Raw genomic sequence first — 27,730 nt, forward strand, 5'->3', positions numbered from 1 at the left:
TGACAACGAGGCCGGCGCAAGCCGGGGGGCAGTGGTTTTCGCTCGTTACAAAGAATCGTGGTTAAAAATAGGGCACGTGGAGCCTTTCTGGTGCTGTGGCCCAATTACAAAGCGTAAGACAGTCAAGCTTCTGTGCCGAGACGGCTTGAGTAGGTCAAGCCTTTTTTAGCGCAGTCGTTCACGTACTATGTTTTGATTGGTTGAAATTCACATTACCTGTATACGGCGCAGTCCCCAGTCCCCGCAGCGCAGCCGCAGCATCTTTGGCTGGCAAAATTCCCTATTTCGAGCGCATCCTTTGTCATCCTCACCACCCCTCAACATCCAATGACCCTCAGATCTAGGTTCATCAGCACTAATCCTGTCTCGTCTATCGCAATCACCGCCATAGCCCGATCTGTGCAAGCGCTGACCAGCTGGGCAGTCCAGAAAATCTCTCGAGTCGGTTACACCACTCTGTGGCGCATCCTCTGTATTCGTACCTCGTGCTCCTGTGTCCCTGGATCTAGCTGCAAATGCCCAAGCTGACAGACATCACAGGTCCTCGGTAGGTCCTTGTGGTCCTTGCTACTTCCACACTCTCCCGCGGCCGCCACAGGATGGAGGATGTTCTGGGGCTGCTGTATGACGTGGGAATTGAAATTTGCCTGGTGACAGATGAATCCTCCTTTCTTTTGGCCCTCCCCTTTGTGGTATGGTCTGGCTGGATACACCTCGCGAGTTCACAGAACGATCCCAAATGGAGTCAATGTGGGCGGTGAGCACACCAGAGACTGGGGAAACCAGAGCAGCCGAGCGAACAACGCACCAAATCACTGCATCGCCGCATGGCCGCCGGAGTCAGCAACAGCGCAATCTCCTTCTGGCCCTGGTCTTAGCTCCCAATCCAAGCTTTGCCTCAACGTTGCTTAACTTGGCCCCCTCCAAAATGGCGAATACTATTAGCTCGCCACACGATATGCTCCTCCTGGGTCGAGCTCTACGCACGCCCGTCTATATATTCAGCTGTGGGCTCTCGCTTCAAGTTAGGTCTCACTCATACAACAATCACTTCATTCTTTACTTGACTACATTAACAGCTCAGTTTTCGCTTTCTCAACACATTCTCTCGCTCATTCAAACAGCAAACCGACTTTGACAATAATCTTTCTTTTTCCTATCGTTGAACGCACGCTCACTAGCACATCATCACACGATATTCATAATGTATTCCAAACTCGCACCAGTCCTCGGCTCCTTGGCCATTGCCTCGCTCGTTGCAGCAGTCCCCGTCGACGTTGAGAAGCGCGATATCTGGTTTGGCGGCCGTAAGCCCCACCTCGAGAACTACCAGGGTGGCCAGCCTTCAGCCTCAGCCTCTGCCTCGTACAGCGCTGCCAACGGCTACTACACCCCATCAGCAACCAGCGGCAGTGGCTCATGGTCCACCGGTGCCCCGCCGTCGTCGTCCTCGGGCTCCAGCGATGGCAGCAGCAACCCGTTCAGCTTCCCGCTGTCCAACGGCTTCCCCAACATCCAGAACCCCTCGTCCCAGCTCACGGCCATTGAGTCTCAAGCCCACGGTCTCTTGCCCAACGGGCCTCCACCGCCATCGCCCCCTGCCGATGACGATCTCAAATCATTGAGACTGATTGCCTTCAATGAGCTGTTTGAGGTTGCCTTCTTCACTGAACTCCTCTACAACGTGACCCACAATGTCGCCGGGTACCAGTTCCAGGACCAGAACCAGCGACAGACCATCATTGACGCCATCACCGCCGTCCAAGCCCAAGAGGAGCTCCACGCCCTGAACGCCAACGGCGCCCTCGCCCACTTCAACGCCGGCCCCATCCAACCCTGCAAGTACGAGGTGCCCGTGTCTGACTTCAAGAGCGCCATCAACCTGGCCAAGACCTTCACTGATGTCGTCCTCGGAACCCTCGGTGACGTCCAGACCCATTTCGGCCAGAACGGTGACAACGGCCTCATCCGCGGTGTCGCTGCAGTCATTGGCCAAGAGGGTGAGCAGAACGGTTTCTACCGCAACTTGCTTGGTCTCATCCCCAGCGGTGCTCCCTTCTTGACTGCCTCCACCCGCGAGTTCGCCTTCTCTGCCTTGAACCAAGACTTTGTTGTTGCCGGCTCCTGTCCCAACATCAACACCATTGACCTTCCCATCTTCGGTGCCCTGAACGTCTTGACCCAGAACATCCAACCCCAGGACCAGCAACTCCAATTCTCCTTCACCGCCACCGGTGCCTACTCCCAGTATGCCAGCAACTACCACAGCCTGAGCTTGGTGTACATCAACCAGCAGAACGTCCCCGTTGTTGAGCCCATCACCCAGGCCACGGTCAGCGGCAACACCGTCACCTTCTCCGCGAACTTCCCCTTCACTGAGAACGACATGTTCGGTCTGACCATCGCCGCCGTTGTCGAGGGATCCGGTCCCTTTGCCACCGTCACTGATGTTGCCGCCGCCACCAAGTTTGGCCCTGGCTTGATCGAAGTCAACTAAGTGCACGCATATATCCTCGACTGGGAAACCCCCATTGTGTGATGGAATTTATGAAAACAGAATAAACTGGTATGACGCATGTGGAGAGAGAGAAAAAGAAACTTGTAATCCGGGTCTTTGGTTTTTGATTTTCTGGTGGTTCATTCACCCTTGGGTGTTTTTGTCTGGTTTTGCAAAGGGGTTTGACATTTTTGATTTATTTGTGGTGATCCCTCAGTTTTTGGGAGGGAAAGGTGGGGGAGAAGAAGACAAATAGTTCCAATCTGACGCTGTTCTCCTCAATTCGCTTGATCTTATCATGTCTTGCGCTCTTGGTTTTTGTGTAGAAAGTGACTCGTCCAACACTTTGACTGCAGCGCCTAAGACTCTCCGAAGCAAAGGGCCCCGGTTCTCCGTGGCAGCTCTCCCTGGTTGAACACCAAGGCGGGGATCCTCATAAAAAGTCAAGGGTATATCGTGGCAATCTTCCCCACTCTGTCCTACTCCTCCGCTACCCACGACCTCCATCTCCATCTCCACCTCGACACGCACCTCCTCTTCACCCAGGCCCAACGCCTCATTGCATACAGATGCGGGGGCTTGGAACCAGATCCCTCAGAGCGAGAAAAAGCGGGGTCACTCATCGAGTTTCAAGGTAATGTATGTTATGGAGGGCCGCCATTATTGACGACCGGGTTCTGTTCTCGAGGCGAACGTGAACCTGGGGTTTTCTGAACAACGCTAGCTAGGGATATTGTCCTTGTACTCTACTCGCAAGGAACGGGATTTCGCTTTGTCCATCTATTCTATCCAGTCATCCATTTAACCTTCTTACGGGTCTTTCTTTTGAACGTCTCAACGAATCTTTTCCGGACTTGTGTACTCTCTTCCCCCTTTGCTCACACACATACGGGAGGAAAACCCTTGGAAGAGAAGACATGTCGAACCAGACGGTATATTTCGTGACTGGAACCACACAGGGAATCGGCTACGAATTCGTGCGCCAGCTGCGAGAGCGCCCCGGGGCGATCGTGTTCGCGACGTCGCGGGACCCGGAGCGGGCGACGAAGCTGCAGGCGCTGACGGACCGGGGGAACGTACACGTGGTCAAGATCACCAAGCAGCCCGAGGCGGTGCAGGAGGCGGTGGAGGCGGCGGCCCTGGTGAAGAAGGTCGCGGGGAGGGTGGACGTGGTGGTGGCCAACGCGGGCATCATCGGGCACGAGACCAGCATCGCCGACGCGCCCGTGTCCCAGTACCAGGACTTTCTGGACGTGAACCTGCTCAACAACATCGCCTTGTTCAAGGCGCTGCGGCCTCTCCTCCTCGAGTCGGCGCGCCAGGGCAACACGCCCAAGTTCGTCGCCATCAGCACGCAGTACGGGTCGCTGGCCATGGTGGAGGACCTGCCGGGCCAGTCGTCGGCGTACGCCGTGTCCAAGGCCGCCCTGAACATGTTCATCCGGCACATAGCCTACGAGGAGAAGAAGAACGGCATCGTCGCGTTCCCCATGCACCCGGGCGTCGTGGCCACCGAGACCGTCGCCCCGCTCGCCGAGCGCATCGGCCTCGCCACCATCGAGCCCGCCGAGAGCATTCGCGGCATGATGAAGATCATCGACCGCGCCACCGTCGCCGACGAGGTGCGTCTGTGGAGGTACGACGATACCCATCTCCCATGGTGATTGCAGACGCGCCGCGACGAGCAGCAAGTACGGGAGAGAGAGAGGGAGAAAAGACACCCAAGGATAACAGAAGACTGTGTACTGAGTACTGGGCGACTGACTCTCTCCTTTTCGTCGATGGGTATTAAAAGTCATGTCAGATATCGACATCTCACACCCTATCTGGAATCCATTGTGTTCTTCTTACAAGTTTCTTGCCCGAGCAAAAGCTCCCTGTTTTCTGCACATAAAACGTCTAGCAAAAGCATTTACTTCAGTCCTCTACATACCACCGTAATGTGGGCCGTTGCCTGTGGTACTGCCCTCTTAGTTTCTCTGCGTTAGGGGTATAAAGGCAGTAAATATTCAGGATGTTCGCTACTCGTGTCTAAGATACAACATTCCCACTGCAAAGCAGAGCCCGCAACCATAAAGCGCGTTTTTCTTCTGTTAAAACCAAGACCAGATCCAAGAAACGCCCTGCACTAGCATCCTTCTCATCATCGCTCAGATCGCGTCCCATTCCTCTCCTCCGGTCGTGGTTCACAATCAGACTGCACCACCGATCCTACCGTCGACGGCGACCACTCCGAATTCTCTCGAATCCCGTGCTTCAGCCTCAGATGCCTCTTAACCGCGTCTGGCCGGACGTGACTATACTTGCACAAGTGACACTTGGCCTTGTCCTCATCCGTCGCCAGGCCATGCACCGCTTGAACGTGCTGAATGCACCGTCGCTTCTCAGCGAAAGGGCGGCTGCAGTGCGGGCATTTGAACGGTTTTGTATGCTTGTATTCATGCCGCCTGAGCTCACATGGGCGTGCAAATGACTCCGTGCAGTCTCCAAAGTGGCAGCGATATTTATATGTTGGTGAAGGCACAATGCTCACCGGCGATGATTGGAGGTCGAGCGCCGGAAATAGATCGGCATCAGTGAAAGGTGGTTGAATGAAGCTTTCATCGGACGAGAACAGGGAAAAGTCGTTGTAACTGTCGTACTCAAAGTTATCCAGATAGCTTAGGTTGTTCAAAATGTCGTAATCCAACTTCATTCCCTCCATGTCGGAAGAAGGGTCGGGTGATGTATCGAAGGACAGAGAAGGGGTGGATTGTGTGGTATATGTGGTTGGGCTTTGGGCAACAGAGGCCTGTTGCAGATGGTGTGCTTGTTGGGCTTGGTATTGTTGTAGTGGTAATGTGCTCTCCAAGGGCTGACACGTCGCTCCTTGGAGGGAAAAGATGTAAGATGGGTCCCAGAATTCGGTGTGGGTGTGACCTTGATGCTGATCAGGGTTCATGCAGGAGGGATCAAAGGGCGCCATGATTTCACGTAGCGGCTGCGTGCTCGATGGCGGACTATGTAGTACAATCGGCGAAACCTGTTGCTCGGGCTGTGTTTGTCTCTCCTTTCTCGAGGCGGGACAGCGTCTCGGGTAGGAACAGAGCAATCCACAGTCGCAAGCCAGGCTCCATCTGACTGCACATTCCTCGATATCAATGGAAGATTATCCCACTGATGGTAGCAACCTCTCGGGATGGTCGCCATCGAAGAGTTCGGCTCGAGTGCTCTCGGTGCGTGCATGAGCATCAGAGGGGTTGGGTGCCCAGTCAGCAACAATGGGCAAATGCCCAATGCTGGCGATTCTAGGTCCCTGTTGTGGTCATCAGACACCAATTCCACCTGCACACAAGGCACAGTTACTAACCGTCGTCTTGCATTGCCAGAGCCACGCGGCTGGCGTTGTTGAAGGGACTGGCAAAGTTTGTGGGTCATCTGCTGGTTAGTCGAAGCCAAGCTTGGTGGGAGCGAAACTCTTTGCAGTGGTCTGTTGTCGGAATCTCGAGGTCGTATGTGTGTACCTAAGAAAATGGTTAGTGTGGCTATACGGGCTTGCCTTGAGCTATGGTCATACGTTGATCCGGACTTGACAAGAACTTCAGATCGTTGCTGCAATATGTTTCCTCCAGGAGCGCCCTGGCCTCTGTTGACTTCTCAACAGTCATTTCTAGCCGCTTCTTGACGTCGTGTACCTTGGCCCTACGACCGAGGTCTTCCATTGGCATCGAGAGGTTACCGTCCGAGGAAGGTGGCATTGAGGAAAGATTAGTGAGAGCCGAAGGCTGGAATTGTGAAGGCGTGAGGCTGAAGCCCCTAGGTTCTGTGCAGAAGAATGCGCGGTGTACGAAAATCACTGGAAATCAAGCAAAGAGACAAATAATTGTGAGGGAAGGAAAGAGGAGAGGGAGAAGTCCAGGCAACGAGGCTGGAGGAAACGAGCGGCTTTTGACTCGTGAAGGTGCGCGGGGAACGAAATGTGGCCTACAACGGGAGGATTGGAGCTAATGTCGCTAGTGGTGGCGGTGCTTGGTTTATTGATATATTATTGGTCATATTGTGTCGGCCACACGGCGCTAAAGATCCAGCTAAACCCTAAACGCTCGTTGCATCAGATGAGGCTGAATCGGTGGAGAGAGGATCGAGTACCACCGACTGCTGCGCCTTGACTCACCTTTCACCCAGTCACCTAGTTTACCCCCTTCGTCAATCGCACATCTCACAAATTCGGTTCGATCTTATGAGCGCATCTAACCTCCTCATCACCAACCGTCATGAGATAGACGATCATTCTAGGCGTTTACGGCATGGTCTCCCAGTCTGATTCTGGCTGGGTGTGGAACCCTTCAAGCCTTATGCCATTTGCGTCGACGATTCGAAAGCTGGACTCTCCTCAAAGCGCGAGATCAATGGTGCGGGCCAAAACATCTAGAACTGTTCTCTTACCCAAACAGATAGGTAGCAGCTCCAGCGGCCTCTTTACTCGCATGGGAGGTCGGCTATCAAAATAGTCCGTTGTTACCCTTGGAGCTCGTTTGCACAGCTTGGCTTTTTCATGTTTCGACACTTGCCATCTGGATTGTTCCATGTGACACTTTATGCTAGACCCTAGCCCTTGTCAACGCTGCTGGTTTGTCGTCAACAGTGCTGGGCTCATCCCGCAGTTTCGAACAACATGTCACAAGTGCCACTACAGTTCTCAAGCATGACACTCATATCTGCTACGCACTCTACTCGGGATTCAAGTCGGTTGTCGTTTGGCATCACCACGGGGTGTGATCAGGCAAGTATCACTCCAAGAATGCCTCACTTACTGGAGAGACAGAAAACGCCAGCTTCAAACGTAGAGCAGAGCGCTGCAAACGAGCTTCTTTTCTCCAAGAGGGTACAAAATGTTCGCTGCAATCGTGTCTCTCTCTCTCCCTGACCTTTCAACTCCCAGATACCTAATCTTATCTTCAACCTGCATATACATAAAACACTCATTCTAGCAAGCCGATACCTCCGAAAAGAATCGATTGGCACATCTCACAGACTTGCGAAGACCCAGACGAGCGAGCGGGCGGGACATTTCTCCCCGCAAAGAGTCGTTTTATCTCTTGGGAAGAGTGTTTCGTCCCTCTCCGTGCATCTTTCCGACTCTCCTCCACGATAGCGACTTCGATTTCGACTTCGACTTCTGCCGTCTTGCTCGGTTTTCATGCTGTCCCCAAGCCCTCCGCCTCAATTCTTTTGAGTGAGTGAGTGAATACAAGGGAACAAAGCGGAAGAAAATGTCCACCGATCCCCAACGGCCAAAAAGGCGGAGACTTCCACCACCAGCAGCCAAGCCTCCGAAGATATCCAACGTGCGCTGCCAGACGGAAGGGTGCACGGGCAGGGGTCCGCGCGGGACGAAATGTCCCATCTGTATGTGGATCATCCGGTGATTCTTGTTCTCCTCCTCGACGGACTTGGGACCTGGACACAGACATGGAACGGTCATGGATGGGAGTGGGAGGAAGGGGAGAAGGAGGAAAATCTTTGGCTTTGAGCCTCCAGAACTGACGATAATGGGCGACGACAGAGGCGACAGGCGACGACGATGAGTCGGTGTTCGTCCGTTTGTTCGTACGTACCTACATCCATCCGTTCAATCCTTTCTCCTCTGGCGTCTCGAAGCTTTATTCTCAGCTACGCGTCGAGCCGGGACCGTCTGTCAAGACCCCAACCCCGTCTCGGTCACGAGTATATATCGATGTGGCTGGCTTGGCTGGCATTCTTCACGAGTGAGTTTCCAGGGTGAACAGGTGAGCTGGAAGAGTAAATCACCCGGGAGGAAAAAGGGATATTGTTTATAGAAGAGCTCACTCCTCCCAAGATGGAGAAGACGTACATCTGGACTGTTTCTACTCTAACAGGCACTGACATAGGTATCTTACCTAGGTAGACATCTATCTGATTCTATCCTCTACGATAGCACGACGCAAATCTGTAGGGCCGTGGGCTCACATAAATTCGATCTCTTGATCATCCCCGTGGTTGTCGTCTGGGTCTACCGCACGCTCTTTGCCTTTCCCTTTATCCTTGGATTCAGCCTCGCCCCCATTGACCGGTAGGCCCAAGGTCGCGATCTCGTCGTAATCATCACCAACTTCCTCAATCCTACCACTCCTATTATTCGGACTCCTGTCCGTTGCCACCCCCCTCTTCGCCATCTGGCCTTGAGCACCATCTCTTCTCACGACCCTCGCCCGCCCATCACTTCCCAAGCGCACCTCGAGGCCCAACTTCTCGGTCGTCTCCCTCACCAACTCGGCATCTTTTTCACCTGGTGCCGGGACAATTTCCCTCGCTTCGAGAGAAGAAACAAGCGCCTGGTTTTCTGGGTTGTGCTCCAAAAGGAACTTTAGACACATCACGGCGTGCTCTTTGATATACGGATTGCATGCTAGAAGCCCGAAAACTGTCAGTGAAATGAAATGGAGCAAGTATTTGGGCGAATTTGGTAAGCCAAGACGACAATGAACAAACTCGTCTCTCAGAAAAGACGTTTGTTTGTAGAACAAAGAGCGAAAGGACTGATCACCTACCATCATAGGATGTACAACTCAGGATCGTCTCAACTCCACCATACTCCCGAATTTGATTCTGTACTGTCGGTGACTTCCAGACCAAACTCGACAACACCAGCACGATCAGTTTCTTGAGGTTACGCCATTCAAAATCGGCTGGCTCTTCAGTCACAGTTGTTGCCGCGGGAGGAGCTTGTGCAGGGGGTGACGGGGACGGTAAGTCATTTGGTGGTTGGGGAAGCGAGTCGGTGACCGTTGAGGTGCCATTCTCTTGTGCGGGTCCTTCGGCTGGCGTGGCAGTATCATAGGGTCTCTCCACGGCAACGTGAGCAGGAAGCGTTGATGCTTGCTCTGGATGTTCGACGCCAGTCGTGCTTTGTGCCCGACTTCCATTGGTCGGCATCTTCAGGTTGCCATTCGCACCCGTTGCGGGAGGAGGCATAGCCTGCGTCAACCCGACCTTCGCGATACTTTGATCCAACTCTTTGATCAACGTTACCAAATCATACACGATCTCCCACTGAACGAGCAACTTTTTCCAGTCATTGTTTTCTGTGAGCACTGCAAAGAACTCTAGAAACTGGTACACGCCTTCGTACACACGCTCCATATCCCACAAGTTCAATGGGAAATCCTCTGCTAGCGCGAGACCAGCGCGAATTTGACCTTGCAGGTAGATTAGGGCGCAAGTTTCGGGAATGATGTTGCCTCGGAAGACGATGAAAATATAACGAACGGTGAGGACATCTACACGGCTGAGTGGAGAGGGAGCCAGTCGAGGTTTCTGGTGCTGTGCTGTTGGTGCCTGCTCGCCTGTCGCATTTTGTTGGTGTTGCGCCGCCGAAGGAGGGCTGTATTTTGCGCGGAATATGTGTGTCAGAATCTTGATCACAACAGCTTGCGCTGGGGAGATGATGTCCTTGGGCTGGCCAAAGTCCGCGTACGCATGGGACATGAGTCCATTTTTCAGAATGGCTTCCATGATCTGCACCATCATTTTGAAGTAGAACTCGTCATCTGGCAAATCCCACGCAGCGATGAATATCAACAACTCCCGCAGAACGTTACGGCCTGCTTCTTGAGCGAGTAATATATGACAGCGGACTGCTTGCATGTTTTTTAGACCCTGCTGATGTGCAGTGGTACTGTTCTTCGAGCCAAAATTGTCCACAATGCCTGCTTGAATGATCATGGGCAATGCTTCGATTTCAGTCGGCCCAAGGACGAGGGGAACATCGGTGAGCAGACCGCGTTCTTGATCTCCGGATCCACGGTAATCGTCGTCTTCCATACTATCTCCGACGCTGATGAGATCGTCTTCGTCGTCTTCAAGTTCATAGTCCTCTGGATCCACATCGTCATCATATTCCGCTCCGTCGTACTCGCCCAAGGGACCAGACCGTGGATGTAAACGGGCCATGAGTTCGTCTTTTGCTTCTTTCAACGTCGCAGCTGCAGATTGAGCGGTTCGGGGCATGCTCAGGTCTTCTTCAGTCAAATCTTGGGAGGTCTCATTCAGGTCGCCATACGACCCCGGCTCGGGTAGATCGCTCCAGTGCGCATCCCTCAACTTGGCACTAGGTTTGTAGCCATTGACTTGGGTGAGAGCCATGATCTTCTCGGCAACCTGCTTGACTTGTGTGGAATTGGTCTCGGTGGCAGCAACATCCTCCTTGTTCTGCAACCAAGCCCGTAGTTCCGCGCCCACTTTCAACAGTACATCTGGGCTATCGTCCAGTTGATTCGCGTTCATACCCGATAGAGTTTCCATGTCGGTTCTGATCTTGTCCATGAGAACTTTTGCCGCCTTTTGAGTCTGCTCATCCGGCTCTTTATTGGTGCTCATCAGGTCGAACAGCGCATGGACATCGTCGATGTTGTACCCGGGGTCATCGCCATCCATCGCAAGCCGACCCACTCGTCGTGGCATTTTCTCAACAGTCGACCGGATCCTGTCCTCCTTTGCAGCATGGTCCTTGCCTTCATCATCGACAGTCTGCTGGTCTGGAAGGCTGCTCCGGTCGTCAACCTCATTTGCTTGGGACTGTCCAAACAGATCCAGCCACAGAACCAACTTTCGCTGTTCATTGTGCATAATAAAATTGTGCAAGAACTGCAGGCAAGTGATCAACAGCCGCTTATACAGATTCACCACCTTTTGCCATCTTTCCTCGTTTCGGGGGTTTGCCTCGCCATCGAAACCCCGAGCCGTGACCTTAACACAGACATCGATGAGTTTGAGGATCTGTTGATCGAACCCTTTTTCCGCAGCGAGGTTCTGTGCTTTTTTGGTGGTGGCAAGGAGGTTGCGCGCGATGGTACATAGATCATTGAGTCGTTCAATGTCCTTGACCAGGCTGAGGTAATGGGCTGCAATGAGTTCGGAGCTGCTGCCGCCGAAGCCTAGGTGCGGAGGGTGTTTGTAGGTAAAGGATTGTTGTTCTAGGGCCGGAAGAGCGTGCTTGAGCACCGTCGTCAAGCCCTCCCATATTCGAGGGTTGAATCCCAGCGCAGATCGGACGTCGCTCTCTTGATGCGATTTGTACAGAATTTGTTTACCGGCAATTAACAGGTGTTCCAATCTCTTCTCATCGATCAATCCAGGACTTTCGTAGTGAGTCTGAGTGCCGGTGAGGACTAATTGCAGGAGTATCGAGGGGCTCATGCTGATAGCTGGTACTCATAGTCGTTGTGACCTCTGTGAGCCGTGCACTGAATTTTTTGGTGATTTTAGAGGATCTTGGGCACGATGGGGTTGGAAATTCCGCAGTCTGCAGTTTCTGGTAAAGCGGTACAGTCTAATTACGACGAAGCAGGGATCCTGCGGTCGCCATAGTTGCCTTTGGACCGGCAATTACAATATGCCGAGGAAATATCCCTTCTCCGTAGTAGCTGGCGCCTTGCCAGCTCTATACAATTTTTTTTTTCTTGCTCGACATTTTGCTAACATCTATTAACAATGTTGCCTCGTTTGCTACCTATCAAACGCCCTTTGAACATGCTGAATTTGTGCTGAATATGACATGTGCTAGAGTGCGGCATTGTCTCAGGGGTATATGCCACAGATTGCAACCTGCCAAAAATCACATCATTTATCCGGCCCTTTGAGATACACCGATATTCGGACCTCCAATCTAGAACAATGCGCCGTGCACTGCTCCCTCCTACCTCCTCTTTTAAAGTTGAATGCCTTCTTTCAGACATACCTTTTGTTCCTTCAATCCTGTCCCCAGCGGCCTTCTTATCCAACATATCCTTGTCCGCGGGGACTATTTGCCAACCATCGCCTCGGAACGAATGACTCAGGTTGTGATCAACTTCAGGTAGTCGGCAACGATCAGGGTGATCATTCTGTTCACCGTCAGCCTGTGAACCCTCCTGAGGGAGTGTTTGTACTTACGCATGTGGTGCAATCCTGACATAGTAGGTGCCGAATCCACGGTAGAATCTCAACCAACCTTCATCGCGGACCACCTTCTTCGCACAATCGAAGAAGCCGTTGTAAGGGAGCTTCCCGTCAGGACCTCTCTGCTGCTTCTGCAACCGCGTCTTGATGAAGTCAAATGGCAAGCTGAAGAACGAGGCAAAGAACCCAGCAATCGCGGACGCGCCAAAGCGGTTTGAGCTTTCTGAGATATCAGGGAAATATTGCTTCAGCTGAGTTTTGGATTCGGCGAAGAACGTGAGTTGACCAAAGTTGAGTGCCATTGCGCGGATGACGGTGGGGTATGCGCCGGCCCAGAGAGCCGTGATGCCTTCAGCTTTGGCAATGCGAGTTAAAGCGTCAAATACTGATCTATAGTTGGCACGGGCTTCTTTGGGTTTCAGCCCGTCAGATTGCATTCGAATGAGTGCCAAATCAGCAGGGTTGCCAACCATGGCAGCCAAACCACCGGCCGCAAGGCCTGCGGCGCCTCGCTCTGCGAATGTGACCTTTGTGCCGTTCTGCTCAGCCCGTACCTGCAGCATGTTCTGGAAGGTGTCAAAGAAGCCCAGTCTCGCGGTGGTATAGACGGCTTGTCTCAACAGACCCGCTGAGAGACCATTGTATAGATCGAGCACCTTCCCTTGAGCAATGATGTCTCTTGTTATCCCCAGAGCCGTGGGCTTTGGACCTGTTTTCACACCCTCGCCCGCCAGCTGTAGGCGCACCTTAACCATGTCTATAGGCTGGATGCACGCGGTTGCAAACATGCCTGCAAGACCCCCGTTGACAAACGGGAGAGCAGCGCGCACCACGGGAAGGTGGAGGAAGTCATTTTTGGCCTGTACAGGGTTGTTCACTGCCTCGCTCGCGGCTTCTTCAACCTTTGTGGCGGCCGATCGAGCGCCATCCTTGATCCGGTTGGCAGTGCTACTAGACATTGTGCAAGGAGGGGAGAGGAGAGACGAGGCAGGGGATTTTAGGTCGACGTTGGCTCAGACAGCGGCAATACAGCGAGGAGAGGGTTCGTATCTAAGCTGGCGCAGTCTCTGGTTAGCAATTTCCCCACTTGCGTCCAAACATCGGTAAGAGGTGTGGTGTTCGAGAAACCAGCTCCAGTGGTCGAGTATTGCTGCAGGAAGAGGTATCTAGACATGAATGGACGATGACTCACGAGACAGCAACAAACACCAGCAACTCTGTGCAAGTCAACGACTTGTCTCGTGCGGTGAGAAGGCGGTCTACTGACTGCCTATACACCGAGCGGGGAAGAGGAAGACGTTTTGGTGCGGAGGCTTTGGAGCTCGTCAGACACACACAACACGCAATTGGGATTCGACGGCAGCAGGCGACGGCAGGGGACAGCTCTTCACGTCGGTGACCGACAGGATGGAGATATACAGGAAGATGCAAACCCACACCAAGATGAAGGTTGTCTGGAGGACTCGTGGGTGTATTTCTGGGTTAAGAATGAAGAATCAAGGACGGCCCAACAGCTAGTGGGAGAAAAGGAAGAAGCCGGTCGGAAGAGAGGCTTGCCAACTCGGTTCAGATGATGTGCAATAGCTGGAGTTTCGTGAGCAGCCGTGGCGGTTGGCCGTGTGTCGGCATCGTGTGTGAGTGTCTTTGAGTCGACCACTGACCTTGCCCAGGTGTCCGACCCTGTCAAGCCCTGTTCAATGGGCTAGAGCTAGGACAAAATGACGCTGAGGAGGGGGGCTTAGGAATGGCAACATTCCAGGCCCGAGGATTGGATGAGAAAACCGGCCTGCGGCTTGATGGGCATTTGCGATACTCCGGACCCGGTTTAGCGATCAGAGGAACAAGGCGCCAGATGCGGGGAAAGGATTTTTTGGTGAGCCAACAAGCATCATGCACCACCAGGCGCTGCCACCACCACCTAAGAAGCCCATTCCAAGGGGGACCCTTTTTGTGTCTTGTTTGTTGAACTGGACCGTTGACATGCCACCCATTCGCATCCCCCCAGCCAGCCCTTTCTCGCTACAACCAAGGATACCACCGCATCTCACCACTTTTTCCTTTTCCCCAATGCCTTTGGGGTTAGACCGAGGCCTCACCACATGCTACAGACTTTCTCCCTCTGCTTCAATAGCTTTTGGCCTTTCCCCAATCTAAATCGTCCAATGGATCCCTACTCAATCAAAACAGCTCGGATGTCGCTCTGGATCCCTGCGAAACTGCCAAGTGGTGAGCACACCGAACGAAAGACCCTCTGTCGGCCCCTCGGAAAATGGCATCACCCCCCGAAACACTGCTTGTTCGCGGAAAGATTCGGGCTATTCCTCACTCTCCGTGGCCCACTGTCCCAAGATGTCCATCGAGGCTGATCTGAAATTGCACGTGCAACGAGGCTGATCAAAGCATTGCCTAAGAATTGGTGTGGATAGAATGGATTTGGTGGGTTTAGTGACGAGCTTGCAAAGCCAGACTCGTCAGCACTGGCGTGTTGATGTCATTGTTGTTTGGGTCCCCCACTTGTTCAATGATACCGCGGATAGCCGCCCACTCTAGGCCCTAGGCCTGCTGGTGCAGCCCAAGTTAAGCCCTTATGGCCCCTGTGGCCCCTGTGAAGTCGCTTAGCGGGTTTCCCAACGCAAATCTGGGGAAGGCTTAATAGTTAAGCCCACCCACTGTAGCGGCCTCTATCATCCGCTCCGGGCACTCTTTTTGCCTACACCCAATGCCGACCTCGGCACCGCGGTAGGAGAAACTTTTCCCTATCAACCAGCACCACCATGCATCAGAACCTCAGCCTTGTCACAGGACAGAACCATGCTTTACCAAGTACAAGTATGATGATACTATGAGGGATGGAAAATTGCTTCTTGCGCCCCTACGCTGGGCACAGCGCCCAATCCCGGAATGTTCCGAGCAGCTTTCCGTCAGCCACCATTCCATGAGCAAGAGAGGACCGGTCTTGCTCCCGAAGCTGTGGCTCGATCCCTCACTCAATGCTTGGAATATCTCTGGGTTCTTAGCCGGCTACCATTCCGGATAGGACAAATTTCGGATCCTAACCTCGACGGAACGACCATGAATGCGCCATTTATCTTTCCATACGGGGTCAGAGACTCCGATGGTGACAACGGCGCTTTGCGTGGTTGACGGTAGATTTGTCGGTCAAACCCTAGGCTTGTCCTTCCGCTTCAGGAGCGCTTTGACATTGAAGGGTTTTTTGATCTCCTTGATTCGGCGTAGCAAATCTTTCATTCTCTTCTCACGCTGTTCTGGCGTCGTGGATCCATTTTCGCGGGGCCCGGCCTCGGAAGCCGCAGTGGACGCCGGTTCAGTTGACGCTCTTTTCTGCCTGTTGTCTTTTGCGATCGCTTGGTACACTAGAACCCAACCTGCCACCCGCTCCTTCTTCGGTGCAATCTGCTCACCCGTAGTGCTCTTGCGGAGCCCTGTTTGTAGTTCGGTGTCCTGAGCCTCGGCCGATCTCCAAGGACAATATTCCAAGTGGTTGTCTATGGCATCCAATTTCCCAATCGCAGGTGGTTCGCCACGATATAGCCACAGACCCAGAGAGCGGAAACAGTGGTGGCATTCAATGACATCCTCAGATCTCCTCTCCCAGCCACAGATCGCTAGTCTAAGTGTGTCAATGTGAGGGCGTTCGAGTTCACTGAAACGGAATTCTTCCAACTCTTGAGCATTTACAAAAGGGGTCAATGGTAGAGGCTCAACGGGGGGGATTTCGTCTGAGCGGCTGGCAAGACTGTCATAACGCGTTTTCAGTCCGGAGAGAGCCAAAGTTGTGTTTAAGAGACCTTCGATGCGCTGGATTGAGATGTCGCACCCTCGTTTTCGCCAGAGACAAGTGTCTGCATGTGCCGTGACAATCATATCCTGGTACCTTGCGATAATATTGTCATAGATCTCGGCTGAGATGGCGAAGCTGTCTTCCTCGTCCGCACTTTCGTCACCAGGCTTCTCGGAAGACTTGAGCAACTCCTTGTCGATATTGAGATCAATATACAACCTCTCCTTGCAAACACCACATGCTACTGTATCTGTATCAACACAAACCCAGCCTCGTTTTGCCCACGCTGCGGCATTGATGGAATCGATAGATGGGACATGCCATTGTGTCACATGGCGAAATGTCTCCAGTCGCTGGAGAAAGGCAGCTCGGCTTGATGGGAGATAATGTCCGCTCAGCGCAACCGGCGCAGAAGTGTATGATGCTGAAGTGTTTGAGGTAGGCGTAATCCGACGTCGCTTAGAGGAGTCAGAGGCGGCGTAGAGAGAAAGTGAGGTTGCGGAAGCGTTGACGGATGAACGCGACGGTGAGGCTGAAGTCGAGGGGGGAGCGGAGGCGGCACCATCGGTAAGTGCCTCGAGGATGCGATCGAATTTGCGCTTCTTGGTCTCAATAGCATACGACATTATGAGGCGAGGCTCTACGTAGGGTAGATGGACGCAGTTCAATGATTACAAGCCCAGAATCGAGAGTGTCTTTTTCTGTGCCTTGCGCATTCCACATTCAGAAACGAATAAATATGCGCTAACTTTATTAGGTTAGTCACATTTTTGGCTGAGGAACCAAAGTCGCTTCTCTTACTTCAGACTTCATCGTTCTTCACTTCACTCAGCATGTCACAGTATATGGAAGAGATGAACATGTGTCTTCCTCGTGCGATGGTGACTGTCACTGAAAGAAATGCAAACCTGAAAGCCGCCAGACACAACCCATTGCTAATCACTAACTGCCTACACTGGCGGTTCTCATCTGCCTCATCTGCCTCATCTGCCTCACCTGCTGTCACTCACCTCTTCAACCTACCGTACCTGCACTATGTGATCTACTCGGTCGTGAAGGTTGAAACTGTCATAATGACTCCGGTGGACTGGAAACACAACTTTTCACACGCGGCCAGTCCTGCTCCCGTGAAGGATGGATTGCCCAAGTCTTCACTCGCGCACCCCAACATGTTGCCTTCTTTCACAAACGCGCCGCTCTTCCTCAACTCCAATTACTTTCTGCATGACTCGTTTGACTGAACATCTCCTGTCTAGGGCTTTCTAAAGACTACTATTGTTATGTTTGAGATTCTTCCAGGACTCTACCATTTGCGATGAGCTCGCCTTCATCAGGCACGAGCTGGTCGTTCAGCAGTGAGCTGGATGAGATTAAGGTGGTGGCCGAGGCTGAGCCACAATACCCTGTCCGGTAGGATTTCTGCCAGCAGATACATTAGAAACAGATAATTTCTAACAATAGTAGGCACAACGGATGGACACACGTCAATCTGCCACCTATGTCCGTCACAGCCAATCTTTCCTCTACCCCGTCCTCTCAATCAGATATCGACGATGGTGAAGTACCGTCGGTGCTTGCCAGTCATCTGCGCGCCAGGATCCTCAGCTCAGCCCTCCGCGTCAAGCAAGACCGAAAGGGCAGGAAACGGACGACCGCCATCTTCACGTCACCACCAACCAGATATCACTTTGAACTTGTTTGGCCTGGGGATTACCTAGACAGTACGATGCCAGCGGATGAAGACGAGAAGCCATGCACGAGGATCACTCGACCAGTCAAGAGGACGAGCCTCAATCGTCACAAGGCCCAAGACGGTATCCTGCCGATTTGTCCAAGTGGACTCAAAATGACCGTGACTGGGCACAAACGAACGTCATCAGAGGCGTTCTTTGACTCTACTGAAGAGCCATCAGCAAAGAAGACACTAGCCATGACACAGGGTGGAAAGGCCTCTGTTTGTGTCGCGGCTGAAAAGGCACTCATTACTAGGGTGATATATCCAGCTTCGACCCTAGCCGGAGTAGGATCCTCCCTGTTCCTCAACGCACAATCAACACCAACCAAAGTCAGTGAGATGATGAGACAGGAGCCGCCAATGGAGCCGTTCATGGACCCCTTTCCCTTGCCTACAACGCTATCAATGGCGACACCCACCGAACCAGTAACACAATTCCTTGCAATCTCCTTCCGTGTTGAAGCGGCTCTTCGCTATGTCTCGTCTATCTTTTCGTCGCGATCAACTACACCATTTTACGGCGTGAAGAATTCTGAGCCCAGGACCCCCACATTGATGAATCTTCAGATTTTTGCCGTTGTGGACGCCACTGAGAAGAATGGCGTAACAAACACTATTTCCCTTGCAGACTTGTTCTTTCCAGATTGCCCGCCCTATCTCACAGGCACCATCGGTCCTCAAACCACTTCTCAGACGATGGACCCTGCTTCTTACATGACATTGCACAAGGGCACTTTTGTGAGGGTCATTGTATCGATCTCTTTGACACAAGTCTCCAACGGCTTGGCCGCACCGGGAAGAGGTGCGCGTCTTATGTCGTGGCCAAATTCTGGCGTGAATACACCGATACCGGGTCGAGACTCATATAACATCAGCATATTGAACATTAATTACTCCAATTGGGGCGAGGTCCAGTTGATGATGCGCATCCTTGACTCGAAGCCGGGGACCGTGCCATTTTCTCCTCCAGTTGTCTCTCCTTCAATTTCGACAGGGAGCGGCCTGGCAAGCATCCGAAGCAATGAGTTTGACCTTCCCCCCATGCCCCTCTGGAGCAACGAAGGATAGAAAATGGTGTGCCGACCTTTGTGGGTGATCAGTGACATCACCAAGAGCTCTCTAGAGAGAATTTGTTTTTCTGTGTGAAAAGAAAAAGAGCCGACCCGGACAAGGGGGTTATGAACTGTGCGAATGTTACCCAGGATGAAGAATGAAAGGATGAAACCCTCACTGAGAGATGAAAAAGAAGATATGCCGTGGAAACACAAAAAAAAGATGTGACACTCAATGTCGCGGACAAAACTAACTTGTCAAGTGGCTAGATGGCCGACGAGCGAGCTACAAAGAGCCACGAAGGGGGTTGGTTGGTTTGTCAAGGAAGTGTTTGATTTGATTTGATTTCGAATTTGCATGCAAAAGCGGATATCCATATTGCCCGTCAACACAACCCAACAACAATGGTGGAGTACAACTATTACTCTATGAGCAAGACCTTGCCATAGGATGGCGGAGGTCGAATACAATGAATGCTCTCTGTGTAATAACATCAAAGAGCTTGAGAATAACAATAGCCATAACCCAATTCTCGTCCAATCCGACGGTGTACTGGCCATTACCATTAGCATTACCAATACCATGGCATCCATACCCATCCCATAATACAGCACTTGGTACAAACAAAAATAACACACTGCCAGCGTGAGCGTCGAGCGTCGGCGTCATTACTTCCTCTTCAAGTATCCCACTGGCTTCTTCTGGTTCTGAAACTGCCAAACCCTCAGCAACCCGTCATAACACTCCAGCGCCCAGTCCCAGAGGTCGGCCCTCCGCTGAGTTTCGTAGAACGAATCGTTAAGCACGATGCCCTTGGTCTTCAGTACCCAGCGTTGAGAAATGATCTCTCGTAGGAAGAGCAGAGCCTTGAGTTCCTTGGGATTCACTTTTCTCATCCTGGCTCGTCGGGCGAAAATCTGCGGAGATCCGAAGAGATGCCACATTTCCGGGGGCGGAAGGCCAGCGTTAGGAGGGACGGGGGATGCAAGGAGGCTGGCCCTGTTTTCCCATGGCTGCCGGATTTTCTTGGTGACGATGAGCCAATCGCGCATTCTCCTCCTGGGTTCAACATCACTTCTGACCTCCTCGAGATCGATGCCATCCAGTGCTGCGGCCGCGGCAGCGACATGCTGGATCAGGCGGTCCGGTCCACGCAGGCGAGGCTCTGTGGCACCACCACTTACTTCGTCGTAACGATAGCGCCAATCCCATTCCTCAACCACACAGATCTTTCTGCAAAGAATCTGATTATCAAATGGATCAGCTGCCCTCATAATGTGGAGCATGTGGCTCTCTCGTTTGTTCAAGGTTGTTCTAGTCGCTGCTGAGGTGTTGACGTCGCCATTCATCTCAAAGTCTCCAGATATAAGAGGTCCTTCGACCCACAAGGTCGTGGCCGGGCCATCAGGATCGCTGTCAAAGACGTCAAGGAACCGGGGCAATAATGGATCAGGCTGGGGTATAGTGATCTCAATTTCCCTGGGACTCTGTCGCGGATCGTTGCTGGCCTGTGCGCTCCCCTTGTCTTTTGCTTTTGCTTTTGCCTTTCCTTTGCCTTTTCGCGACGGACCTTCCAGCGCTGCCGTCGCTGGGGATGGTGAAGGGATCTCCTAGCCCTTCACACCCAACGATCCGATTAGACCATCTCTCCATCGCCCGATGTCCTTCGCCTTTTTGTTCCAGAGTTTCTCAGTCTTTTCCATCTCTTTGCGTGCGGCATCAAGTGCTTTTTGTGATTCCTGGACACGTTTCTGTAGCGCGTCCGCGTCAAGAAGACGGACATTCACATTTTCTGTCGTTGCAGTGTTTGCTGTAGCAGCAGGTGCCGATGGCGCCGGCGAGAGTTTGTTTGCGTGTTGAGGACCCGTGCTCGGACCAGCAGTGACGCGATTGTCCTGCTGTGCAGGATCTTCCATGCCCATTGATGGGCCTCTTGAGGGCAAGCGCAGCGCATTCGTCCTAGAATGCGGACCCAGGCCGGGAAGAGAGTTGATCCGCCCACTAGAGGTAACTCTGGTGGCTTGATGAGGGTCCCGAGTGGAGAGATCCCAGCTCCCGGGCATGTTGACCGGATCGTCGCCATCAAGGCCTTCCTCGCCCTCCTCATCCAGGCCTTCTCCATCGCCGTACAGCTCCTCTTCGCCTTCTTCATCGCTATCGCCGATCTCGCCGTCGATCTCGCCGTCTTCGTCGTCAAATGGCTCAAACTCGTCGTCATCAATCATCTCACCATCCTCGCCCATGATCCAAACTACACCGTGCCGTTCACCCTGTCTGGCAAGCCTCTCCATCCCGCCGCCAAGGTTGGTGTAATCGTCGGCTTCGAGGACACCCAGTCCAGCCATGGTACCCACGTCTCCGAACTCCTCTAGATAAAGTTGTCGTCGCTCTTCAAGCTCGAGTAGCTTCTCACCCTCATCAGCGCTGAGATGTCTTAGGACCCATCCATTAGGTGTCACCAGACATCTCTTCAGTAGATCGTCTTTTCGCTCCCCTGCATCGGCAACACTAACGGCATTGCCGTCCTTCAGTGCTTGCTTCTCCTTGAGTGGTAGGTAGATATAACCAAAAGCATCGTTGGCACTGTATCCGTTGCCATCAAGATACTCTTGGCCGCGTCGGGGGTCTGACGGTAACTTATACGTGGCCGAGTTGAACGACGGTGGATTGAGCCACGGGTGATCCCGAGAGAGGTCCCCCATTTGGATGAGCGAGGAGAAGATCTTAGGCATCGAGGAGATATGCTCGTTGAGGAGTTTTTGCATAGCTGCGTGGGCCGAAACGTCGTCAGTGGCTGCTGCCATCTTCTCCGTGTCGTTGTACAGGTCGCGCATTGTGTAGGTGCTCTTGGCCTCCTCGAATCTAGACGTAGACTCGTGTCGGGGTGTTGATGTTCGAGAAGAGCCTGATTTCTGAGTGTGGCTCGCAGGTTTTTCTGCCTGGTGCGAGGCGGGAAGAGCAGCCTTCTCCTTTTCCTCTGCCTTTTTTGGATCTGCTTTTGCCTCAATCGTTTCCACCTTCTGTTTTTCGGTTATGTCCTGCGATTTGATGCCAACATTCTCTGTCTTTGGCTTCACTCTCTCGTCGCCACTAGCTGGAGCGCTACTCCCCACTCGCTGCTTCTTTTGTTTCTTTTGTCGAGCGATGACCGGCGCAACCTCTTCCACTACGGGCGTTGTAGCAGCGCTTGGGACCGTATCTGTGGTTTCAGTTGTCTTCTTCGCCTTCTCTCGGCGTTCTTTCTTTAGTTGGGCCTTGCTTTTGGTTCGTTCTGGAGCAGATCCAACAATACTAGGCGGAGGAGAGCTTGCACGGGATGCGTCATGGGAAAGGCGCTCAGACATTGCTGGAGTCGAAGGCCTACTAAGCTGAGCCGATGACAGAGATAGCCGCCTCGAGCCTTTCTTGATAGCAGAGATTGGAGGCACAGCGCTGGATTTCTCGGTCGTAGAAGAAGCAGGGGTCTGTTCTAGCGTCTTGCTAAGCGTACCAGTTGTCACGCGTAGAGTTCTTGGCCGTGGGATAGACGTCCTCGATGTCTCGGATGGAGTTGCAGTTACAGGCGTAGTCGGTCGAGGGCTCATAGTCGCCGGTGTCCCAACGACCGCCGAATCCAAAATCGGCGTGGCAGATTTGTCCAATGCACTGGTATTGACAGAAGGCAGCGATGAGGTGGTAGGGGCATCTGAGGCGGTCCCTGAAGGCAATTCTGTTCTTCCAGATTTCGCTGCTGGAGCTTTCCCTTTGCCCTTGATGTCTTCGACCTTTGCAGGAGTACGGGGATCATCTTTCTTCTGAGGTTTCTCATCAACTCTTCCCAATACATCTGACTTTTTCTCAGTCTCAAGCTTCTGGCGGCTGGACTTTGGCTGAGGGGAGCCCAGACTGATATCAGTCACTCCAAGGCTAGACTTCTTGCTTGAGATAGGGGCATCCTCAACCGGCGTGACCTTGGCGTCTTCCTTTGTTTTCGGAGTTGATGTGCGAGGGGCAATCGGAACGATTGGCACTGCTGGAGCGATAGGTACGGAACTGACTGATGTACTTCGTTGGCCGACCGCCTGAGAAGGCTGGGTTGGAGACGTCGACCTGATGGGAGGGGGATGTCCGTGGCTGAGCTCAAATCCAGGAGGAACTTTCGGTGTCGATGACCGGAGGCCGGAGCTGTAATGACTCTGGAAGGACGAGACGCGTGAATGCAGAGCTGAAGGCTGTGTCTCGGGACGGGCTGGCAGAGGGGGGAAATTCTTCTCATCCACTGCAAGGACAAGGTTAGCGAAGCATCCCAAACAACATCTAAATGCAGAGAGGACGCAGCCAGAACCATCAGACGTCGCGGCGGTGGGTACTTGACACGGGCAACAGGGTGCAGGCAAAGACAATCAGGCTTTTCGCATCATCAGATCCCTCAGCACAAGACTTTTCTTTTTACAGTCTCTAGAACATTTCACCTAAAATGATTTGTAAGAAATTGTTTTTCTGATCTGCCTGACCTTTTCGTAGCATGGTCAGAGAAGGGTACTAACATACATAACAAAGCCGTGAAAATCGGGACGATTGATGCCGCTGAAGAAAAGCCTGATGCCGATAGATTGATTTTTCGATGCGTCCCACGCTCGCCCGGGACCATGACTGTGACCATGCCGTGACTCCACTAAGCTTTCGCCATTCGGCTACTAGCTTATGCATTGCTCGCTGATCCGAACAGGTAGGCCTCATACCACCAACGCCAAACAGAATCCATCATAAAGAAGAGAAAAGGAATGAAAGGGCAATTGAGATGTTGTGGTTGGGATGTCGTCTGGTCACCATCGATTGTACCCGCCGCCGCCGTATAGGTTCGATTGCTGGTACCCACCTTGATTACCCCCAAACAGCCCCTGCCCTGTCGTGGTGCCCTGATGGACTCTTGCTGACGCAATGCTCGGGTCTGCAAGATGCTCTACACCACCTCCTGAAGAGGAAGTGTTAGCGTGTCTGTGCTTCTTGCCCTTTTTCCTTTGCTTGACAAGTCCGGGGTCTTGGTATGTCTGATACTGAGCGTAGAGCGGGTTGAGGACGCCAGGGGCAGGGGCTGATAATGGGGGTGACCGAAGGGGGTTATTTTGCAAGGAAAGGAGCAACTCACGCTTAGACAGATCATGACCTTGATTTGTTCCACTGCGATTTCTCGAATAGACATCGGCGTTAATGTCTTTGGAAGTTCCGAAACCAGGGTTTGTGAAATTCTGGCCATGAGCGAACATGCCACCGCCACTAACGGGAGGCGTCCCCGCTGTTGGTAAACCAGGTGGAGGTCCTTGAACGCCGCTGGAATAGAAGTTCTGCTGCTGCCCTTGGAAGCGACTGGTTGTCCCAGCTTTGGCGTCGGTATTGAAGTATCTGGAACCGTGACGTTGATGACTGCTAATCTGCTCGTACTGGGCTTGGCTGTACTGTGGTCCTCTTCTGTCAAAATCTGACATCTCGAAAGCGATGTTCTGGGAGCTGGGTTGACCGAGGCCTGGTGCTTGTGGCAGATTGCTAGTGTTGAGAAGGCCCAATTGTTGTCGTTGTTGAGGCGTCAAACTGCGATTATTCAAAGCCGTTGAGGGAAATTGGTCGCTCAACGACTGGGAGGGCCGTCCAATCGCACCACGAGCTGAAGAACCTCGAGGATCATCCTCTGGTTCGCCCCCTAGCGCGAGGCTACCAGCAACGATGTTGTCTTCGTCTAGAGTCTCTTCGGCGGCAGATGTGGCTTGGGCTTCTAGCTTGGCCTTTGCCTCAGCCTCTAGCTTTGCACGTTCGGCTTCTTCTTTCTCCCGCATAGCGCGCCGTTTGGCACCGCCATAAGGGTCGATAAAACAGGGCATGTCGTCCACTGCGGCGCGAGCTTCGGGGCTGAGACACGAGTCGTCGTAAATGAACCGGTAACTCCGTGATACACATCGTAGAACCTCCTCGTATTGTTTTTGGATTGGGTCCAGAGGTTTCGGCTTCGGTTTGGAAACTGTTTGGTCTGGTCTCGATACCGTCTTTGACGGGGCGGTCGAAGTGGATGGTTGACCGGCATGAGGCTCCTTACCTTTGTGCTCGTCCGTTTTCTGAGCAGCCAGCGAAGCATGTGTAATTTGCGGACTGGGAGTGGCCCTGCTGTTGGTCTGACTTGCTCGCCTCGTGCGTGCGACGGACGCATTGGCGGTTGCCCAGCTGGCCGTGGAGGGTAAGGCAGAACCATCGTGGGAATTCTTCCTGCTGTTGTCATTCTCTTTGCTCCCTTGCCGAGCCATTGGTTGGGTGACTGAGTTTTGGGCGGCGGAATGGGGTCGAGGTGGAGGGTTCATTTGCGAAGTCGTGGCTGACACTGCAGGTCGAATCGGTAGTTTTGCGCCGTGGGGTTCGTTCTGCAATGAGCTGTGCTGGCCATCTTCACCCGTCTCATGAAGAAAGCTGCAGTTTTTATTGGTACACGTTTCCCCTCGCAGATAGGCGGAGCAGTACTTGGTGGTGCCAAATTGGGCTCTCAGAACACGATCGCCGTTGAGAGATCCATCGACAGTGTTGATGCAGAGAGCAGCGTCCTCTTTGCGAGCATATGTCACGTAAACGCCGATTCCCTGGTTAGCAGCGCCTGGTTTGGCTTTGCTCACCACAATTTTCTCTATTTCGCCGTACTGACCGAAATATTCTGGACCTCGGAGTGTTTGAAGCAGTGCCTGTTCATCTTTGATCTGTGGTATGAGGCCGATAACGTAAACAAGATTTTGTTGCTTGACACGCACACCAGCTAGATTGCGACGTGAAGAATTCTCCACTTCACGTTTCTCGGTTTCCTTTCGTTTGGCTGCGGCTTGCTTTTTATTCTTGTTTAGTTGGTCGAGTTTGAATTCTTCAGCTGTTGGGATTTTGTACTGGATGGTCTTTTCATCGTAAGGTCTTCGACAGTTTGGGCAAGTGCTCTTTTCGTAGGTAGTCTTCAGACTGTTGAAGCAGAACTGACATATCTGCGTCGAGTGTTAGTAGTGATCGAGCCAAAATCGAATGGGCCGACATCAGAGTGCTGGAGATGGTACAAGTATTCTAGGGAGTCGAGGCTTACCTGGTAGCCACAAGGACATGGTCTGAAGTTCTTGTCGGATAGATCAAACTCTTCGATGCACAGTGGGCTGTTTGTCACGTAATCAGCCTCGACCCAACATTGCGACAGATCGACTGCAGCTGAACTCACCAAGTCTCCTCGTCATCATCGATGACGGTATCCTGCGACCTACTCATAACGGGGGAGGTGATGATATGGTTGTGAAAAGTTCCACCTCTTTCGGCTCCTGCACCAGTGAATAAAGGTTAAGAGTGTCCTCCATGCACTATGGGGTTTAATGTCGAGTCTGGTGCGTAGTAGTCATCTGAGGAGTACTGGGCAGTTTGGGGGACTGAGTTTCAGGAGTGATATTGATTGTGACGAATGGCTGAAATGAGGCAAAAGGGAGTATACAAAGTGAAGCGAAATGAAATACGCCAGCGAAAGCCACGGAGAGAAGGCGAAGGTTGCGTTGCAAAGACTCGCGACTGCGGCAAAGAACCTTGCACTAAGCCAGATAGCGTCTAGTAGACAAGCTCCGGTCTTGGCATTTCAAAGAGCTCCGCCATGACCCTGCGAGGTTATGGGACTGCTTCATCTTGTCAATGAGATTCTGTCTGATCCAGGCCTGCATTTCCACGGTCTGAGACCTGCAAAATGTCGTCGACAAAGACAATACTGCGTCTGGCTAGCAAGAGGCCGCTAGGTGCGGTTTCACAGGCTAAGGGATACGTCCAGCGCGCTTCCCTTTCTCAATCGACGAGGAGTTATGCCGCCGACAAACCTGGACCTGACCTCAGAACAGCCGGGCCCGATCTCCTCTCCGAGCTGCGAAAGGCTCCTCGCCCGCGTGAGTATGGAATAATGAAGAATCCGAACAAACTGCTGACTTTCGGAGAAGCCCAGGGTAAACTATCAGCACCCATCGTCAATGACGCAGACAAATATGCAGACAAAGCCCTGCCTCTCCATCAATACGGCCAATACCTGATGTCCTGCCTACCCAAATATATCCAGCAGTTCTCAGTATGGAAGGACGAACTCTGCATCTACATTTGTCCCACCGGTGTCATTCCTGTCTTTACGTTTCTCAAGTACCACACTGCGGCAGAATATACCATGGTTGCAGATATTACTGCAGTGGACTTTCCTACCAAGAGCTACCGGTTTGAAGTTGTATACAACCTGCTCAGTGTGCGACACAACTCCAGAATACGAGTCAAGACATATGCGGATGAAGCGACCCCAGTCCCTTCCATCACGTCCCTCTACGACGGCGCAAACTGGTATGAGAGGGAGGTCTATGACATGTTTGGTGTATTCTTCACTGGCCACCCTGATCTACGGCGAATAATGACGGACTACGGTTTCGATGGACATCCGCTGCGCAAGGATTTCCCCTTGACTGGGTATACCGAAATCAGATACGATGAGGAGAAGAAGCGAATTGTGGTGGAGCCCCTTGAAATGACACAGGCGTACCGAAACTTTGAGGGTGGTTCAAGTGCTTGGGAACAGGTTGGTGTTGGCTCGGACCGGAAACCAGCAGAGTTCAAATTGCCCACACCGAAGCCTGAAGAGAAGAAGGAGGAGAAGAAATAGCCCCAGCAGTCTTGCTGGCCGAAGTCTGCAAAGGTTCATGAA

At 52.6% G+C, this 27,730-nt stretch overlaps 10 protein-coding genes across 10 annotated transcripts; 4 read left to right on the forward strand and 6 right to left on the reverse strand.

Moving 5' to 3' along the window:
• Window positions 1–1,204: 1,204 nt before the first annotated feature.
• Window positions 1,205–2,497, forward strand: AYO21_01071 (hypothetical protein; the record flags this gene model as incomplete). The annotated part of the gene is made up of 1 exon (XM_022651055.1): window positions 1,205–2,497. The coding sequence occupies one exon, from the start codon at window positions 1,205–1,207 to the stop codon at window positions 2,495–2,497; it is 1,293 nt and encodes a 430-aa protein (XP_022516533.1).
• A 917-nt stretch (window positions 2,498–3,414) lies between these two features.
• On the forward strand, window positions 3,415–4,161 carry AYO21_01072 (hypothetical protein; the record flags this gene model as incomplete). The annotated part of the gene is made up of 1 exon (XM_022651056.1): window positions 3,415–4,161. One exon carries the CDS (start codon window positions 3,415–3,417, stop codon window positions 4,159–4,161), a length of 747 nt encoding a protein of 248 aa, XP_022516534.1.
• A 479-nt stretch (window positions 4,162–4,640) lies between these two features.
• On the reverse strand, window positions 4,641–5,462 carry AYO21_01073 (hypothetical protein; the record flags this gene model as incomplete). The annotated part of the gene is made up of 1 exon (XM_022651057.1): window positions 4,641–5,462. One exon carries the CDS (start codon window positions 5,460–5,462, stop codon window positions 4,641–4,643), a length of 822 nt encoding a protein of 273 aa, XP_022516535.1.
• A 183-nt stretch (window positions 5,463–5,645) lies between these two features.
• Window positions 5,646–6,234, reverse strand: AYO21_01074 (hypothetical protein; the record flags this gene model as incomplete). The annotated part of the gene is made up of 3 exons (XM_022651058.1): window positions 5,646–5,792; window positions 5,847–5,917; window positions 6,054–6,234. The coding sequence occupies 3 exons, from the start codon at window positions 6,232–6,234 to the stop codon at window positions 5,646–5,648; spliced, it is 399 nt and encodes a 132-aa protein (XP_022516536.1).
• Window positions 6,235–8,463: 2,229 nt separating this feature from the next.
• Window positions 8,464–11,695, reverse strand: AYO21_01075 (hypothetical protein; the record flags this gene model as incomplete). The annotated part of the gene is made up of 2 exons (XM_022651059.1): window positions 8,464–8,921; window positions 9,049–11,695. 2 exons carry the CDS (start codon window positions 11,693–11,695, stop codon window positions 8,464–8,466), a joined length of 3,105 nt encoding a protein of 1,034 aa, XP_022516537.1.
• A 637-nt stretch (window positions 11,696–12,332) lies between these two features.
• AYO21_01076 (hypothetical protein) lies at window positions 12,333–13,395 on the reverse strand (the record flags this gene model as incomplete). Its single annotated transcript, XM_022651060.1, has 2 exons — window positions 12,333–12,381; window positions 12,431–13,395. The coding sequence occupies 2 exons, from the start codon at window positions 13,393–13,395 to the stop codon at window positions 12,333–12,335; spliced, it is 1,014 nt and encodes a 337-aa protein (XP_022516538.1).
• Window positions 13,396–15,595: 2,200 nt separating this feature from the next.
• On the reverse strand, window positions 15,596–16,864 carry AYO21_01077 (hypothetical protein; the record flags this gene model as incomplete). The annotated part of the gene is made up of 1 exon (XM_022651061.1): window positions 15,596–16,864. The coding sequence occupies one exon, from the start codon at window positions 16,862–16,864 to the stop codon at window positions 15,596–15,598; it is 1,269 nt and encodes a 422-aa protein (XP_022516539.1).
• A 207-nt stretch (window positions 16,865–17,071) lies between these two features.
• Window positions 17,072–19,041, forward strand: AYO21_01078 (hypothetical protein; the record flags this gene model as incomplete). The annotated part of the gene is made up of 3 exons (XM_022651062.1): window positions 17,072–17,469; window positions 17,538–17,648; window positions 17,703–19,041. 3 exons carry the CDS (start codon window positions 17,072–17,074, stop codon window positions 19,039–19,041), a joined length of 1,848 nt encoding a protein of 615 aa, XP_022516540.1.
• A 653-nt stretch (window positions 19,042–19,694) lies between these two features.
• On the reverse strand, window positions 19,695–26,283 carry AYO21_01079 (hypothetical protein; the record flags this gene model as incomplete). Its single annotated transcript, XM_022651063.1, has 5 exons — window positions 19,695–20,614; window positions 20,669–23,284; window positions 23,885–26,012; window positions 26,108–26,174; window positions 26,237–26,283. 5 exons carry the CDS (start codon window positions 26,281–26,283, stop codon window positions 19,695–19,697), a joined length of 5,778 nt encoding a protein of 1,925 aa, XP_022516541.1.
• Window positions 26,284–26,743: 460 nt separating this feature from the next.
• Window positions 26,744–27,688, forward strand: AYO21_01080 (NADH-ubiquinone oxidoreductase 30.4 kDa subunit, mitochondrial; the record flags this gene model as incomplete). Its single annotated transcript, XM_022651064.1, has 1 exon — window positions 26,744–27,688. One exon carries the CDS (start codon window positions 26,744–26,746, stop codon window positions 27,686–27,688), a length of 945 nt encoding a protein of 314 aa, XP_022516542.1.
• Window positions 27,689–27,730: the final 42 nt, after the last annotated feature.

The sequence above is a fragment of the Fonsecaea monophora genome (genome assembly GCF_001642475.1).
Source record: "Fonsecaea monophora strain CBS 269.37 chromosome Unknown Scaff4, whole genome shotgun sequence".
Classification (NCBI taxonomy): Eukaryota; Fungi; Ascomycota; class Eurotiomycetes; order Chaetothyriales; family Herpotrichiellaceae; genus Fonsecaea; species Fonsecaea monophora.